The sequence below is a fragment of the Staurois parvus genome, unplaced genomic scaffold (assembly GCF_062004578.1).
Source record: "Staurois parvus isolate SC_StPar_1 unplaced genomic scaffold, SC_StPar_1.0 ptg000244l, whole genome shotgun sequence".
Classification (NCBI taxonomy): Eukaryota; Metazoa; Chordata; class Amphibia; order Anura; family Ranidae; genus Staurois; species Staurois parvus.
In genome coordinates, this window is record NW_028318040.1 from 2,146,110 (window position 1) to 2,163,733 (window position 17,624).

General features: G+C 42.5%; 1 protein-coding gene across 3 annotated transcripts in view; it reads right to left on the reverse strand.

The window, feature by feature from the left end:
- Positions 1-17,624, reverse strand: part of GSTCD (glutathione S-transferase C-terminal domain containing) — a 267,696-nt gene that overhangs the window by 174,659 nt on the left and 75,413 nt on the right. For all 3 annotated transcript variants that reach the window (XR_016313184.1, XM_089680513.1, XM_089680512.1), the window contains exons 2-3: positions 15,196-15,628; positions 4,254-4,691 (exon numbers count right to left, since the gene is read on the reverse strand). Coding sequence is in view for 2 of the 3 variants with exons in the window: in XM_089680513.1 (XP_089536639.1) it covers positions 4,254-4,691; positions 15,196-15,612 (855 nt within the window). In the remaining variant the exon portion in view is untranslated. The remainder of the gene's footprint in view (positions 1-4,253; positions 4,692-15,195; positions 15,629-17,624) is intronic.

A 17,624-nucleotide genomic window follows, 5' to 3' on the forward strand; every position in this document is an offset into this window, starting at 1 on the left:
CTGATGATACTGGGGTATTTAAGGGATGGCCAGACTTGCAGACTCTGCCTTGGTGTTGTGTTTGTCCTGGGCCCTGTATCTGTCCTGCATCCCGTTTCTGTTCCTTTGCTGACCCTGATCTGAACTGCTGCTGACTTCTCCTGCTCTGATCCTGGCTTGTGACCCTGACCACCCCTCTGTCTGACCCTCTGTACCTCGCTGCTTGCTACCTGCTGAACCTGGCCTGTGACCCCGACCATTCTCTGCTTGCTCCCCCCGTACCTACCTGCCCAATTGATATTGACCCGGCCTGCCTGACGACGCTTGCTTGTATGTACTGTTATCTGTGGGTGGTTGGTTGGGTTTGTTTGCACTGTATTATGTTTAGTATTGCACTGCGTTTATGTTTGTATGGTTAGTGTTAATAAATTATATTGTTTATCACATTTCTGAAGTCTGCGTTTCCCTGCATCAGTCACACATCTCTGGTCATACCTGGGAGCCCTGACAGTAACTTTGAATAAAAGCAATTTTAAGTCGGCCATACATGAACTGATTTCTGTACAACCACCCTGTTAGGTTGTCCCTGCTCAATCAGTACCACAGGCTATAGCCTGCGGAGCTGACAAGTGACTCAGTGGGAAGGATTCCCTCATCCACCTCAAGTGTGTGGATGGGGGAATCAGGTCTAGTATTATTGAAAAGAGACAAGCAATCTCACTCCCTAGTGACAATGTGTGTTAATGGACAGCACAGCCATAACAGCAATCTAACCAAGTTGCATGTTTCATACACTGCAAGAATCCACCATTTTTTTGAAGATATCAGCTATAATGATTAAGCCACTGTTTCAAAAGCAGACATGTCAGCCCATGTAGAGCTAAGATAACCTACAAGTTTCAGTTGGATTTGTCATGTCTCCCCGTAATATGATATTTCATGAGCACAGGTATGAAATTATTGCTTTCAACAAAATTCAGACAGAATAACTTGTTCACCTCTGAGTTTTCTTAATGTTGCCTGTGCATGTGAAGTAAAAGAGGGTTGAGCTTAAAAGGGCTGGATTTCAGGATCGCTAACCCATGTTTGGCTGTAATTGCAATCCAATAGCAATGTGCATCAATAGTTCAGGTGAGTACTGGCCTCAATATATAGATCTTACAGTCAAATAAAGTGTAGGCTAACCATGACAGCTTAGCACATTTACCTTCATAAAAGGAGGTATTGATAAAATTCCCCACTCAAGCCCCCCTTTAACCACCTACAGGGCACTTTTGCCCCCTTCTTCCCAGGCCAATTTTCAGCTTTCAGCGGTGTCACACTTTGATTGACAATTGCGCGGTCATGCAACACTGCACCCAAACAACATTTTTATCTTTGGTGGGCATTGACAGGCATCACCGATGGGCACTGAAAAGCAGCACTCACATATGGTACCGATAGGCGGCACTGACTAGCACTGCTAGGCGGCACTGACTGGTGACACTGACAGGCACTGATAGGAAGCTCTGATATGTGGCACTGATGTGCACCGGTAGGCATTGATATGTGGCTTTGATGTGCACTGATGGGCACTTGTATGTGGCGTTGATGGGCACGGACAGGTGGCACTAATGGGGCTACACTGATCATCAGGGCACTGATCATCAGTGCCGATGTCCCCTCTGAGGAATGCATTTGAGGCATTTCCTTGTTTAAATGCAATCAGCTGTGATTGGACATAGCTGACCACATGACAGAGCCAATATCATCGGCTCTTTAGAGTGATCGGTGATCCGGTGTGTGTCCCAGGGACACAGTGCACCACCGATCACCACGCTGCGCACCCTGATGCATGCTCAGTTACAGTGGGAGTCCCAGAACGAGAGCCGCCGCCCGCCCATCATTTCCTTATATGGCGGGTGGAAGGCGGTTAAGGGAATCCCGTGAAGACCCTCCGGGAGAATACCTAACTGGATCTACTGAACCATGGTGAATCACATTTTCCCATTTAGAATAAACTAGTAACATCCAGTATGCATTTCTGTTCATTCATTCCTAGGGTTTACACTGCTCTACCCCACAGCACAGCCCTATCTAGCAGGTAAGGGGCCCCAAACTTTCTGCAGTTTTACGTTCACTTACGCCCCCCACCATACGACTGGACAGTGAGAAAAGAAGCAGCACACTGATGCACTACACTCTGCTCCCCCCTCCTATCAGCATGGCTACTTGCCCTGCAGCACACATGACTGGCTCCTTTTGCTCTTTCTTCCCATCCATCCCTCTGAGCTTTGCTGTACAAAGGCTAATACCAAGTAAACTCTAAGTATTTACATTGCTTGCATTTAAAAATACAGTGTGCTTAATTATGTATTAATATATGAATACTGAGCTGCATTAAGCACTTGAGTATCAGCGCCGTTTTAAAGCTTTCATGTGGTAGTGATACAAGCAACTGTGAAGCCCCCCAATCACTTCCACAACTGCTGCAATGTGCCACCCCCCAAGTATACCAGGCTCTACTGTCTTACCTGAGTTTATGAGGTCACTTCCTGGTCTTGCACTGTCAATCACCGGGATTGGTAGTTGGGGAAGCAGAGGACGGTAGGTACACGATCTGTGTTCCATTAGCTGCCATGGAGTACAGGGGAGACATCTAGGGGTTTATTTACTAAAGCTGGGGAGTGTAGCTTACTTCTGCATAGAAACCAGTATAACCTCAGCTTGTTCAATTAAGCTTTGGCAATAAAACCTGCAAGAGGATTGGTTTCTATGCAGAAGTGAGCCCAATTTTGCACTCTCCAGCTTAAGTAAATACACCCCCTAGGGTCTAATAGACCCTGATGTCTCAATAAAGGGAACCTTTTACCTATAAGCTATCACATAGCAGGCTATTGGTTCCCTATGTGATAGCAATAAAGTTAAGTTTAAAAAAAAAAAAAGTTTTAAACATTTAAAGAGACATTAATCACCTACATATGAAAAAAGGTGATTGTCCTATATATATGACTGCACATGTCTGAGTGAGATCAATAGTTTGAGCACCAGAGCTCCTGGGTAACTCTAAACTGATGACCTGTATGGGCTTTTAAAGTATAACCTATGTAAAATATAGGGTATTGAAGTTTTATCATCGTTTCGTGGGCACACATTATTTTAAAGGCTTGACTTGCTGGGTAACTATTTACTTGGTACAACCCCTCCTTTTATATTGTACCAAATAACTGGGCAATTTATTTCATTTATGTGCCATAAAATTGTATTTTTATAGAAAGTTTGCATTTCATAAACTGTTGCGTTAAATTCGTGTGACAATAAAAAAGCTACCACTATTTTATTCTCTAAGGTATCTGCTTTCAGAAAAAAAAAATGATTGGGCGTTTTATGTAATCTTCAGGCCTAAAATGATGTTTTAAACATGTAAACAAAAAAAGAAAAAAATTTAAAAAAATGGCTCCAGGACTCAAGTGGTTATGTGTTTTTTATAGGGAATATGCTTGGAGTTCAGCTTTTAAGTAGATGTCACCCATAACTGGATGACATTTCGTATGCCAAAACAGTGGGTATCATAAACAACAATTTTTTTCATAAAACTTTCACAGTTTTTTTTTTTTCTATCTTAGCATTGCTGATATCCTCCAGCCACTTCCTTTCTACATGCATATGCTCCAGTGTCAGCTGCACATCATTATCCTGGAAAGCGTCAGTGGAATGTGCGTAGGCATGGCTGCTTATAATCCTAAACAGGACTGTGTGTGACAATGCGACAGAGAGGAAGCACAAATGGGAAACAGTTGTCCACACATAACAGAAGAGCCTGAACAAGGACCTTCAAAGTCGGATCACTAGATATTCCTCTAAACAAAGCTGCATATTTAAAAAAAACTTTTGAAATTAGATAAATATTTTTAAAACTTAAATGAAATTTTGGTGATTGTTTTTGCCTCTACTTTAACATAACCTCAGACATTACCACTCCTCTACACTAAACAAACTGACAAGAGAGCTTCCTGATGCTTGTATGCTTTCTTGGTGCTTTTATGAAATATGTTTTACTTTGCGACCCTTCACCAAGCTTGCTTATCGGACCAAGAACCACAGCCAAAAACATAGTTGTTGAAAGTTCTAATCTTCAACAAGTCTCTTCAATCAATTATGACATCAGGGCTGTGATGAACATTTTCTGACCATGAAACACACAATATTTATTACCAAACATTAATCTTACTGTCCTATTATGCTATGTTTATGTATTTATTAAATCCTTGCTTTTAGACACCTAAATTTCTTACCAGAAACTGATGTATGCATGGCATTAGAACAACATCAGTAAGAGTGAAATAGAGGCCTTCAGCAAACACGTGCTCCAGAGGAGGAAGATCTGCATTCTTTGCCTTCCTGATGTTAGAGGGCTCTCGTGTGACTCTTGAAACTGTTTCTTGGACAGTCAGTTTAGATAAAGCTGTTGCTAGTTCTAAGCTGGATGTTTTTTGAGACTTCTTTTGTGAGAGCTCCTGTTTCCTTCCTTGTCCATCTGCATTGTCATTTGTCTTCATTTGTTGCTGCATCTTCTGCCTTCTTAATTTGTCATCGTTATGAACCCTGACCGGCTCACCTAGTTTTTTCTCAAGCTGGAGAATTTCGGGTGGAATTTCTGCACATGGTTCTTGTATAAACTTCTCCACAGTCAATGGGATGCTGATTTCACAGAGTCGGGTCCACTGGCTAACCTGCACAGCAAAAACATAGCATTCGATTACATTTGAACATTTTAAAAGTTACATTTCATTTGCACTCTCCAAAAAAATGTAAATGCCAGTTCAATTTTAAAACAAACTTTTAAAACTGTACCATTACATAGTCCACTGTCTTATATGGTGACAGTGTGAACAATTTATTGTCCATCACAATTAATGTTTAAATAAGGATACAAACACCAACTTAGCACACTAGAATTTGGTTCTTATTTCTTCTCAACTGCTTCTATGAAGACTTTCACTTAGTTCATTATGAGCACAGTAAGTATTGAAACAAGCACACCTGTGTGTAGCGCTGTCAAATATATACCCAAAAGTTTATTACTATTTGTGTTGAATGCAGTTTTCAATACTCTGTTTGCTGACTGTAAGAGCCATTTTGCATGCTTCTCCAAGCATGTTAGGGCCCTTTCACATGGGTGCACCAATCTGGTCCACCTGTCTGTTTTTCAGGCAGACCTGATTGGACCACCCATTGTTCTCTATGGACATGTGTCTGTTTACACCCAACTGAATCCGATCCGCTAAAAACAAACAGATGGGGATCTGTTCCCCATCCATTTGGTGGATCGGATGACAGTCAAATGTAAACAGACAGGTAGTCCGTTTACATCCGGCCTCGCCATAGAGAACAGTGGGCTGTGTCCGTGTCCCCCACTGAGCACGCAGATCCGCTTGGTGGAGTCCGGCTGTGCGAAAGGTCCCTTAAGAGGAAAGTACATTTACAATACAAACCAATACAGAAGGAATCAGAGGGCACTGTTCGTTAATGTTAAAAGAGTTAAAATTCAAAACATACACTCACTTGTCCAATGCAGGTTCAATGTCCTGCAGTGATCCACTGTTAAGATGAGTCCTGCACTGCCATCTGGTCCTCTCTAGCTGGCTGCCTCTTTCGGGTTCAGGCAGCCTGGTCCCCAATGATAAGGCAGCTCCACCCCAGTCGTAAGAGTCAGTTTACACCAGAAAGGCACATTTGTGGCAACGTGTTTTTGACAGCCCCATCATTTCAATGGGCTGCCAGATGCTCGGGAAACTGCATAAAGCAAGACAGGCACTGTTTTTAAATTACGTCACACCACTACATGGTGCCCGTGAACGTACCTGCATTTGCCAGATGCATGGGGTTGTCATTAACAATTAAAGATACCCACGTAGGTCTAAAGAGGGGAGTGTGTTACCATGCAGTGCAAGAAACATAAGTTTCCTGCATTAGAAGTGGTGTAAACAAACCCTAAATGAGCTGCTGCAGCCTCCTGGGATATGGGACAAGGGTTTCCCAGGGGGCTGTAGGAGCAGAATACGTCATTCTGGGCTATGCCAGAATGATAGCGGGGTAAGGGCCACCATAAAACAACAAAACAAAACCAAAAAAAAAAAAAAAAAACACAGTAAAAAACCATGAAAAAAATTGGTATTATTATAGTAAAGGAGGGCAGAGGCCTTATTTGTGCTCTAAGTTTGGCTGGTTGTCACTAAACCCTGGTTCACATATATGCGGCCATGTGGGCCGAGTTTTGCGCGGGCACAAGAGCCCATTCATTTGAATGGACTCCCGTGCCCCGTGACATGCAGGGAAGAAGTACCTGCACTTCTGAAAACGCAGCCCACACAGGAACCTCAGTTCCCAGTACGGTTGCGTTTTCCAGTGCGGGCTGCGTGCCATTAGAAGTAATGGCACCTGCCCGCAGGTCCACATTCCTCTGTGTGGGTGGTGTGACTGCACAGATTTTCATGCACATCTGCAGCCGCACTACCCGCACATATGTGAACCTAGCCAAAAGATCAATAAAAGCAGGAGCGATTGTCTCTATGGTGACAAAAAAAAAAGTAGCAAAACAAATGCTAAACATGTCCTTTCACACTGGCTATCCCTAATGAAAGATACATGCAAAAACAGGTTCTCAAAATTTATGTGCCAATGGACAACATATATGAAATATGGAAGAGTAGGTTGTTTATTACAGTAGCAATCTGTGGAGCTCCAGATTTTATTTAACTCAAATACAAAAAAAAAAAAAAAAAATGATTGCACGTTTTTTACACCACTTTTTTTTTTTATTCTGCAGGTTTCATAAATGAGAACAATAATGTCTTAAATAAAAGGTGCTATTCTGTCAATCTGTTAAGCCCCTGCCCACACTTTTTTCAGGTAAGTAGTCCTTTAGGTGTACTTATTATATAAAAGTAGTAAGGGGGGCAGGACATATGTTTGTACAAATGAATTATGAAATACAGTTGTAAGAAAAAGTATGTGAACCCCTTGGGATTACGTGGAGTTTTGCATAAATTGGGCATAAAATGTGCTCTGAACGTCATCTAAGTCACAACAATAGAAGAACACAGTCTGCTGAACATAATACTACACAAACAGTAGATGTTGCCATGGTTTAATTGCACATAACATGTAAACATTCACAGTGAAGGGAGGAAAAAGTATGTGAACCTTTGGACTTAACTGGTTGACCCTCCTTTGGCAGCAATAACCTCAACCAAACGTTTCCTGTAGTTGCAGATCAGACCTGCACAACAATCTGGAGTAATTTTGGACCACTCCTCTTCACAAAACTGTTTCAGTGTAGCAATATTCTTGGGATGCCTGGTGTGAATCACTCTTTTAAGGTCATGCCACAGCATTTCAATCGGCTTGAGGTCAGGACTCTGACTGGCCACTCCAGAAGGCGTATTCTGTGCTGTTGCAGCCATTGTTTTGTTGAATTACTTGTATGCTTTGGGTCATTGTCCTGTTGCATCACCCATCCTCTGCGGAGCTTCAGTTGGCGGACAGATGGTCGTACGTTTTCCTGCAAAATGTCTTCATAAACTCTGGAATTCATTTTCCCATCAATGACAACAATCCTTCCAGGCCCTGAGGCAGCAAAGCAGCCCCAAACCATGATGCTTCCTCCGCCATGTTTTACAGTGGGGATGAGGTTTTGATGTTGGTTTGCTGTGCCTTTTTTTCTCCACACATAGTGTTGTGTGTTCTTCCCAAACAACTCAATCTTGGTTTCATCTGTCCACAGTATATTTCGCCAGTAGTGCTGTGGAACATCCAGGTGCTCTTTTGCAAACTTCAAACATGCTGCAATATTCTTTTTGGACAGCAATGGCTTCCTCCGTGGTGTCCTCCCATGTACTCCATTCTTGTTTAATGTTTTCCTTATTGTAGATGTGTCAACAAAAATGTTAGCATGTGCCAGAGATTTCTGTAGGTCTTTAGCTGACACTCTGGGATTCTTCTTTACCTCATGCAGCATTTTGCGCTGTGCTCTTGCAGTCATTTTTATAGGACGACTACGCCTAGGGAGAGTAGCAACAGTGCTAAACTTTCTCCATTTGTAGACAGTCTGTCTTACCGTGAACACATGAACATCAAGGCTTTTGGAGATACTTTTGTAACCCTTTCCAGCTTCATGCAAGTCAACAATTCTTGATCGTAGCTCTTCTGAGAGCTCTTTTCTGCAAGGCATGGTTCACATCAGACAGTGCTTCTTGAAACCAGTAAACCAAAAACAGGTGTGTGTTTTTTAAGGGCAGGACAGCTGTCAGCAACACATCCAATATCATCACACTGATTGGAGTCAAGGTTGGTTCGCTCCTGGCTCCAGTTAGCTCTGGGAGAAGTCATTAAGCTAGGGCCTCACATACTTTTTCCTCCCTGCACTGTGAATGTTTACATGTTATGTGCAATGAAACCATGGCAACATCTAATGTTTGTGTAGTATTATGTTCAGCAGACTGTGTTCTTCTATTGTTGTGACTTAGATGACGTTCAGAGCACATTTTATGCCCAATTCATGCAAAACTCCACGTAATCCCAAGGGGTTCACATACTTTTTCTTGCAACTGTACTTCCAAGTCAAGCTTGGTTTCTGACACATTATAAAAACAAACTGCAGTCATGAGCATTTTTTATGAAAAAGGATACATTTTCAGAAATGGAATACTGGAACCTGAGACTAAATATTTTTCCAGATGTTATTGGAAGTTAGGAGATTAATACCTGACATCTCAGACAAACTCTCATGTAGCTTCACTAGACATAATTAGAGGTTAATTAAGGTACAGTTACTTCAGCAAAAGTGAGTGCTGTTACAACACGTCCACAGGTATTTTTGGCTGTGTATATACACTTGTTGCAGATCTGTCTGGCACCACATATGTAAATAATTCCAAGCCTCAAATCATCAACATAGATTTCATCAAATAATTAATTCTGACAAGGGTGTTTTAATCAAATATAGAGAATGTACTGTAACAGGGTTCGCTTGGCAGCGGCTGTGTGTGACCCCCTGGATGGGTGCACAACACAAAAACACAGGCACAGCACAACAGTGGAGGTGAAAAAACAAAAAGGTGCAGTTTATTTACAATCAGGGGCGGACTGACCATTTGGAAACTCGGGCACTGCCCGAGGGCCCGGGGTCAGTAGGGGGCCCCATGAGATGCCCCTGGTACCTTTTTCATAGGCTTTTTTGAGTTTGGGCAAGGACACAGGAGCCCCATGATCCCCTATTGCCCGGGGGCCCCATGAGTTGTCAGTCCGCCCCTGTTTACAATATTTACAGGAAAACGTCAAACCAAAAAGAAACATTCAATCAAACTCTGGCCAACTTGGCTACTTACTGTACAATTAGCTTCCCTAGCTATCCACCAGGTACAGCCTGATACTATACCTAGTCCCTGTTAGTTGGAGGCTAGCCACACAGGCTTTTGTCTCACTGCACACAGATAATATGTTGCTCCCCAGTCAGTTCAGGCACAGATCTGGTTCCAGGGTGGAGCAACTCCCTAAGCAGCTTGGGAAGTTTTATCAAGGCCTTAATGAGCCTACTACCTTCAGCTGGGCTCATTACCTCAGTGCTGGAGGGCTCAGCACTTCCCCCTAGTGGAACAAATCCCCATAGAGTCTAAACCTTGGACAAATGTATCGTCCATCCAGGACGCAACCAGGTGATTTCACCTGCCTACTGTCACAGTACCTTTCTTTGCCATTCTCACCTTGAATATTGTAAACAATATTCAATAGTTAAAACTTAAAGGCATTGTACACATTCACGTTGTTTCCAGAAGGTAACTAGCATTTAACCACTTGCCCTCCAGAGGATTTACCCCCCTTCCTGACCAGGTTTTTTTTTTTGCAATATGGCGCTGCGTTATTTTAACTGACAACTAAGGGGTCATGCAACACTGCACATAAATGTATGTCCTTTTTTCCCCACAGATGGAGCTTTCTTTCGGTGGTATTTGATCACCTGTGTGTTTTTTATTCTTTACGCTATAGACAAAAAAAAGACCAACAATTTTGAAGAAAAAAAAAAAAAACACAATTTTTTTTGACTTTTTGCTATAAAACATATCCAGTAAAAAATGTTTTTAAAAAAATCAAATTTCTTCATAAATTTAAGCCAAAATGTATTCTGCTAAAAAAAATCCTAATATATGTAAATTTATTGGTTTACGTGAAAGTTATAGTGTCTACAAATGGCGGTATATATACTGGGATTTTTATTATACTAGTAATGGTGGCGATCAGCGACTTATAGCGGGACTGCGGTGGGCATTCTGATACTGGGTGGGAACTTACTAACTGCCACTGACATCCAAATGACACTATGCAAGTGATCAGTGCTAATAAAAAGCACTGACACTGTACTAATGACACTGTTTTACATCATGTACTGTGTGTTTTACTAGGGAGACATGCTGCTGTGTATTTCTCTGCCGTGCAGAGAAATACACAGCAGCATGTCCTTGCTGGCAGGAGAGAGACCTGTGTTGTTTACACACAGGTCTCTCCCCTGTCAGCTTTACTCAGCAATCGCTGGATACCGGCAGGGAATCGCCTGCTGGGACTCGGTGACTGACAAACCTAGCCGCACACACCCCTACCCGGAAATGCAAATCACGTATAAATACGTGACTTTGTGCAGCCCTACCGCCCTGTAGCAGTAGTTCTACTATAGGGCGGTGGGAAAGCGGATAACTAGCTAATAGTTATATTCCCTGTCTTGTGTATTTGCCTTGCCTTGTAATAAAGAGTTCACGTGTTGTGGAAGCCCTTTGCAATGTCATGGCTGATCAATTCCGCTATATCCATGTATTAATTCACCTAGCTTATCCCTATTCGCCAAAAGTACAAGACAACTTCTTGTTCTGGGTCACACAGCACCCAATCCATGCCTTGCCATTTCCTCTTTGTTGCATCACAAATGTGCTAATGCTAATTTAACCACCACCTGTCTTGCTGTTTTATATATAAACGGCCGGACGGTGGCAGTGCAGGGCCTCCCTGCCCCCTGCTTGTACACTCTCCCTGGGAGCACACAGCACCGCGATCCGGTGCCCGCTGTGTCCTCCGGACACAGTGGAACACCGATCGTCGTACGGGACCTCTGTGCGAGGTCCTGATCATGTGATCACTGATTGGCCAATCAGTGATCAGAAGCAGAGTAGTTAGCAAGATTTAATTTCTGACACCATTGCTTACTACGTGTGAAATCTGTGAATGATCACAGAGGTCACATGGTACAAGGCTATTCACAACAGCTTTTTACCATGTGACAAGTTGTGACCAATCATAGCTCATACAGTAGTTCTCAATGGCTGCAAGAATGCAGCCAGAGAGAAGGAGAAATTATTGCTTTTACAGCCTTTATGGGTGTAAAAGCAATTAGTGTAAAAAAAAAATCATCACCCCCCACAAGTGGTACAGTGTCACCATGGTGACACTGTACTGCTAGGGAAGTGTTTCTCAACTCCAGTCCTCATGGACCCCCAACAGGTCATGTTTTCAGGATTTCTATTATTTTGCACAGGTGATTTGATCAGTTTCACTGCCTTAGTAATTACCACAGCTGTTTCATCTGAGGGAAATCCTGAAAACATGACCTGTTGGGGGTCCATGAGGACTGGAGTTGAGAAACACTGTGCTAGGGTGACAGTATGTAAAAAAAAACAAAAAAAAAAACATTAAAAAAATAAAATAAAAATATAAAAAAGTTTAAAAAATTTATAATTTTTGGTTATAAACTATTTTGGGTTATTTTTTTTTTACTAAAAAGATAAAACGGAATAAATTTTGGCCAATATTTATGATGAAATATTATTTATTTGCAAAATTTTATAAGAAAAACATTTTTTTTTCCAAATTTTTGGACTTTTTCATTCAAAATAAAAATCCCAGTGGTGAATAAATACCACCAAAATAAAGCTTTATCTGTCTCAAAAAATGCTAAAAAATGTCATTCAAAGTGTGATAGCACTGAAAGCTGAAAATTGGCCTGGACAGGAAGGGGGTAAAAGTGTCCGGACTTGAAGTGGTTAATGAAACACACATCTTCCCTTCATTGCTCTGCCTGATTGCATCCATATCAGATCCAATTTCTATGCAGCTTTCAACTAGGCTGAGAGACCCAGGGATTGTGGGGTATGCAGTTTTTTTCACAGGCAGTCTCAGTTCTTAGACTACAGACATAGGTAATGCAATAACCTGTTCAGTGCCATGCCACATGTCTCATCTTTGAATGAGAAGATTGACTCTACTATTAACAGAGGGTACAGGGCAACAACCATGAAACTATTTGATCAATTCACATCTTATGCAGGCAAAAAACAGGTGCAGGAAGGAAGGCTTCTAAAGCCTTTAAAGAAGAGCTCCACCCAAAAGGGGAAGTTCAGCTTCAATGCTCTGTCCCCCGCTCCCCAATTTGACAGGTACCCACTCCCACTTCTGCTGCAATCTTCTAGGCGATCGGAAGCGGAAGTTGTCCTCCCCCCTTCCCTCCCCGTAGTCTTCTGGGACATGTGACAGGTCCCAGAAGACTACGGGGTCATTCACAAAGCGCAGCGGGCACCTGGCTGTGACAGCTGGCTTGCCACACTGAAGATTCCGGCACCAGGGAGAGAAGACGGCCGGTGAAACCAGCGGTGGTGAGGACACTACTGGACCGAGGGACAGATAAGTGACTGCATTTTAAAAGTCAGCAGCTACAGTTTTTGTAGTTGCTGACTTTTATTTATTTATTTTTTTCAGGTGGAACTCCGCTTTAACGGTTGAGCCACCATGGGGTGTGACAATTTGTTACTGAGTTATATCAGAGGGTTCTAAGCACTGGCAGAACTGTAGTAGTATAGGGCCTTCTGTGGTTTACATGCCTGAGATGACAGAGGAACCTTAGTGCCCAGTCTTAGGTATTGGGTCAACAGAATTGTTATAGAAATAATGTTCTAGTGATTGCATAATACCTCTCTAGGGATCATACCTAAACGAGTACAATTCTATTCACAGCATTAACTCAATGACCAAGTGTGTCATACAACTGAAGAAAACATTGAAATGTGCATATTTACACCATTACATATACATTGAACTTCCATAAGTAAAGGACTAAATAAAACAATTCCAGAAAACAAACAATTGTTGATCCCTGTTATTAGTTATGGAACTGGCTTGTCAAGCAATAGATAAGGTGGCCACTCACTTGTCCTGTATTTCAAGACACTACAAATAAACATAGGGTATTAGAGTGTAAAGTACACTATTTGAACTACTAAATCTTCTGCTGTGACTGTAATTCTCCCTGATACACAGTGGAACCAAATTATAGAAACATTACATGGATAAGCAGTAAATAAGCTTTGAAACCAGTTTTCACTGACCTCTGTAGCTGCAAGCTTTATGCAGTAACTCATCTTCAAACATCACAGCAGAAGTATGCAGGTCAACAATGTCTGCTCTCTCTTCCCAGCAGCCTTCCAAAGTCAGTGAGGGTTTGTTTTAAAGCCCATTTACTGTTTGTTTAGAATATGTAAATATTTTGCCCACAATCTGTGTGTACTTGTCTCAATCAAGATCACTGATTGAGACAAGTACACACAGACTTTGGGGTTCAAAGTTGCATGACAGGTCGCACCCCATGTTTCCCAATGAGTACCATTCATATCTGTGCGACTTGCACAGCGACTTGAAAGTAGTTCCTGCACTACTTTGGTCCAACTTTCATGCAACTTAAGGGCTATAGACTTCATTGTAAACCCTTCAAAGTCGCACGAAAGTTGCATCTGAATGTTATATACGCGACTTTGCACAGCACAATCATCCTTGGTCAAAGCCAAAGTTACACTCATACAAAGTTGCACTGTAAAGTTGCAATGAAAATTGCACTATTTTGAGTCGCACAAGTCTGAATGGAGCCTTAGCCCCCAGTCACATTGGGTGCGATTTGGCATGCAATTTGCATGCCAGGCGACTTGCAAATCATATGCCAAGTCGCACCCTATTGTCCACAATCACAACGGTTAAATCGGTGCGGTTCCGACTTGGAGCCGCACCGATTTCTAAAGTAGTACATGCACTACTTTTCTTGCGATTTGCAAAGACATCTGTGTCACATGTCTTGCAAATCGCACTTGAAATTGGCATGTCCCCATGTTTGAAATCGTGCAACTTCACTGTAAGTCACACGATTTCAAAGTCGGGCTTGATGTGACCGGGGTGTTAGTGTCATTTCTGTCTGCTGCTTTTTCCTCTGCTATCAGAATGAACCACGTTGTCAAGTTTTTGTGACACCTAGGGAAACGTGGTGACAGGGGAGGGACCTCTAGCAGATTGACAACCTCAGCTCTGTTCCTATGAGCTGTGTGGAGGAGGGTGTGTCTCTTCCCTCCAATCAGCTCTCAGAGCTTTTCTCACCGAGCTCTACAGAGAGTAATTTCAGCTCTCTGCCCTCTTTTTCTGAACTCCCAGACAGAGCTTTATATTCTGGACTTTGAATGGATGTAGACAAGATAAGACTGCAAAAATACAGGTGCAACTTATGAAGGAGAATTTGTTTCAGCTCTCTGTGGGGACAATTCACTAAAGGTTATTGCGTGCATTATGTCGGTCACCTGACCACATATCGCATGGGATACTGAAAATGTCAATTCACTATTGCTAGTATGCAGCATTTACCGCAAATAGCAAAATGCTCAGTAAATACTGCATGGAAAGACATTAAAGTCAATTCACAGACGGAAATAAATATTTAAATGCATGCAATAATTAAGTAGTGGTCAAGGCATGCAGTATGTACTGGTTGTTAAGGAGCAGACGGCCATGGCGTTCCTTAACCACCAGTAACTGTCATGGTTGTTAAGCAGCGAGCGGCAGCCGCGTTCTCGACAACTGATGAGTCATCAGCTGTCAAAAGGGGTTCCCTGCTGACAGCTGAATATAAAAATAAAATAAAAAAATTGCCAGCAATTAAGAAATTTTTAATTCTGACAGCTGATGGCTTGTTACATTACTGTAGGTTTTCACTGCTAAAATACTGCATGACTTAATAAAATAACTACATGTTGCTTTTATTCGTAACAGCCACATACCATTATTTAGTTTGCTACATATTTTATTTATTGTATGAATCAGCATCCCTACTACTGATTATAAAGCACTGTATGCAATACATTTACAGAAAATGTTTACACTTACTTCAGCACAGGCTTTTAGGCATGTCTTTTTAAAGCCAAGCAGTTCAAGAGCATCTTTTCTAGTGGGATCTGCAAGGTATGTTTTTTGTATGATATGTCTAAGAACCACAGCCAGTCCAGCTCTACAGAACATACCAGATGCATCAACAATGGCAGGCAGACGACAACTATGAACAATAAGTGGAAGGTCCTGTTTGGAAACAACAGTAATATCCATGGGCAAAGATAATGTGTTTAAAGTCCCTTGATTTCCACTTTCCGGTACTACAGCATTGATTTTTAATGCCTTATAATTACAGTAAGACATTAGAAAGAGAGTTATAGATGTATGAATTGGTAAAATAGTGCCCTCATGATGAATGCCAAACTCAAGGAACAGTTGTTCTTCCATATCCTCCTCTCTGCTTATATCCTTCATCCTTTAATAGTGGACTCTGGAAGAAAAAAAGAGAGCATTATTTAGCTTTTAGACAAAACTGCAATATAATATATCCCATTATTATATCAGCCAAAGTTATATTAACCACTGTGTCTACTTGCTGTTCTCTTTGGTGTTCTCTGACCCAAAACAAAGAAGACATGTTTAATATATTTTCATATATCTTACAATATCAGAGTACTCCTATTTAAAAACGAAACCAAGAACGCATGCGCAGGCAGCCGCCACTTCAGGGGGGAACACTAGCAGCCATCATCCACCTGCACCCCCCGGCACTCACCTGCACCAATTGCTGGGACAGTGGGGGCTCTTCCTATGTCCTCCCGACCGGCAAGTCCGTGGGTGGATCCTGCGCCGCAATAAAGGGGGCGGGTAGAGGAGGCAAGATGGCGCCGGGGGGGGTCACAGCGGCGGTCACAGAGAACAGTGCCTCCTCCTTCTACTCCTGGACGTCAGGATGAACATTCCTCCAGAGCCATGGATCATGTCAGTGACCTTCCTGCTCCTCCTAGCTCCCTCCCTAGACCTCCTGGATCTCCTTCACAAGCCTGTTGCCAGGCCATGATTCCCAAGCTTCCTCCCTGCAAGACAGGGAAATGGTGGATATCTTTATTAGTCAAACCAGTAGCCAAGATTCCACACATGATGGCCCAGTGGATTCTCCTGCCTTTCCTTCTGCACCCCCACACTATTCCAGGGATTCCATATTCATTGCACATTTACTACAGTGGGAATTGGATAAAGCTACCACTAAGTTAGCCACTGACCTGAACAGGATTTCCGGGAATTGGGAGATCGCTTCAAAAAGATTGACTCTAAAGTTGATGATACAGTTCACAGAGTGACCCAAAACTCTAGCATGATTGCCGACTTACAAGATCGCTTGGATGAGGCATACAATAAAATAGATCATCTTGAGAATTGTGCTAGGTGATGCAATTTTTGAATTAGAGGGCTGCCTGAAATGGTAAAAGATATAGCGTCTATTGCCAGTTCCTTGACCCATGCTGCAATACCGACGATTGATGAAATTCATCTGGAAATAGATAGTATCCACAGGGCTTTGGTTCCTTTGCGGCCGGACGGCCCTCCTTGGGACATAATAGTGAAGTCTCACTTTTTCAGGGTCAAAGAGTCGGTGATGCATTACGCTAGGGAACATCCAGATTTGGAGGTTGATGGATACCGGATTCAAGTCTTACGCTACATTTCTCGAGGGGGAAAGACTTTTGCTGAACTTGGGCTTTATCTCCCTTAGCCCCTTCTCCCAGAACCAGCCTAAAGTTAATTGACCCCCAGCCCCCCTCCACTCTCACCTCTATGGTCTCCGGCTTCCAAGAAGAAATCCGCAACTGCAACACCACACTGGGTGTCTTGATATTAGGGATCTGCTTGCGCTCCTATGTACAATACAATAAATAGACGTATGAAGCTGCTGACATCTGATCCAATACCCCAAGATCAAACAAGATGCAGAAGAAGATAAAAATGATGTAGCGCTAAAACACCCAGTTATAGCATCAGTACCTTAGGACATATAGCATAATGTTGAAATCCTATATAAACGTAATACATATATGTGCGTGATGATACTAACAAGGTAAAAGATGGAAAACAGATGTGCAACCCCTACACACAGTGCACATATATAGATATAAAGTCCAGTGATCCTATATCAATATTTTCACTCAAACAGAGTCCATGGACTGTATGTGGACCCGCACACCACCACGTGCAATCCGAAAAACAGCCGAAGTGGCCTCTCACCTCCTCCCTGCGACCCTGCAGGGCCACAGAGCTTTAACAGATCCCCACTGAGTCAAGGTATGCTTCCTCTTGAGTGGATGGTTACTTTAGTATATCTCCAGTATACAGCTTCCACCTCTCCTATAGTATCCTCCGAGGTAAGCTGAGCAGGATGGACCCCAGCTCAAGCCCCCATAGGATAAAGGAAGCAAAAGACATCCTCCATAGTGTAAAACCGTTTAATG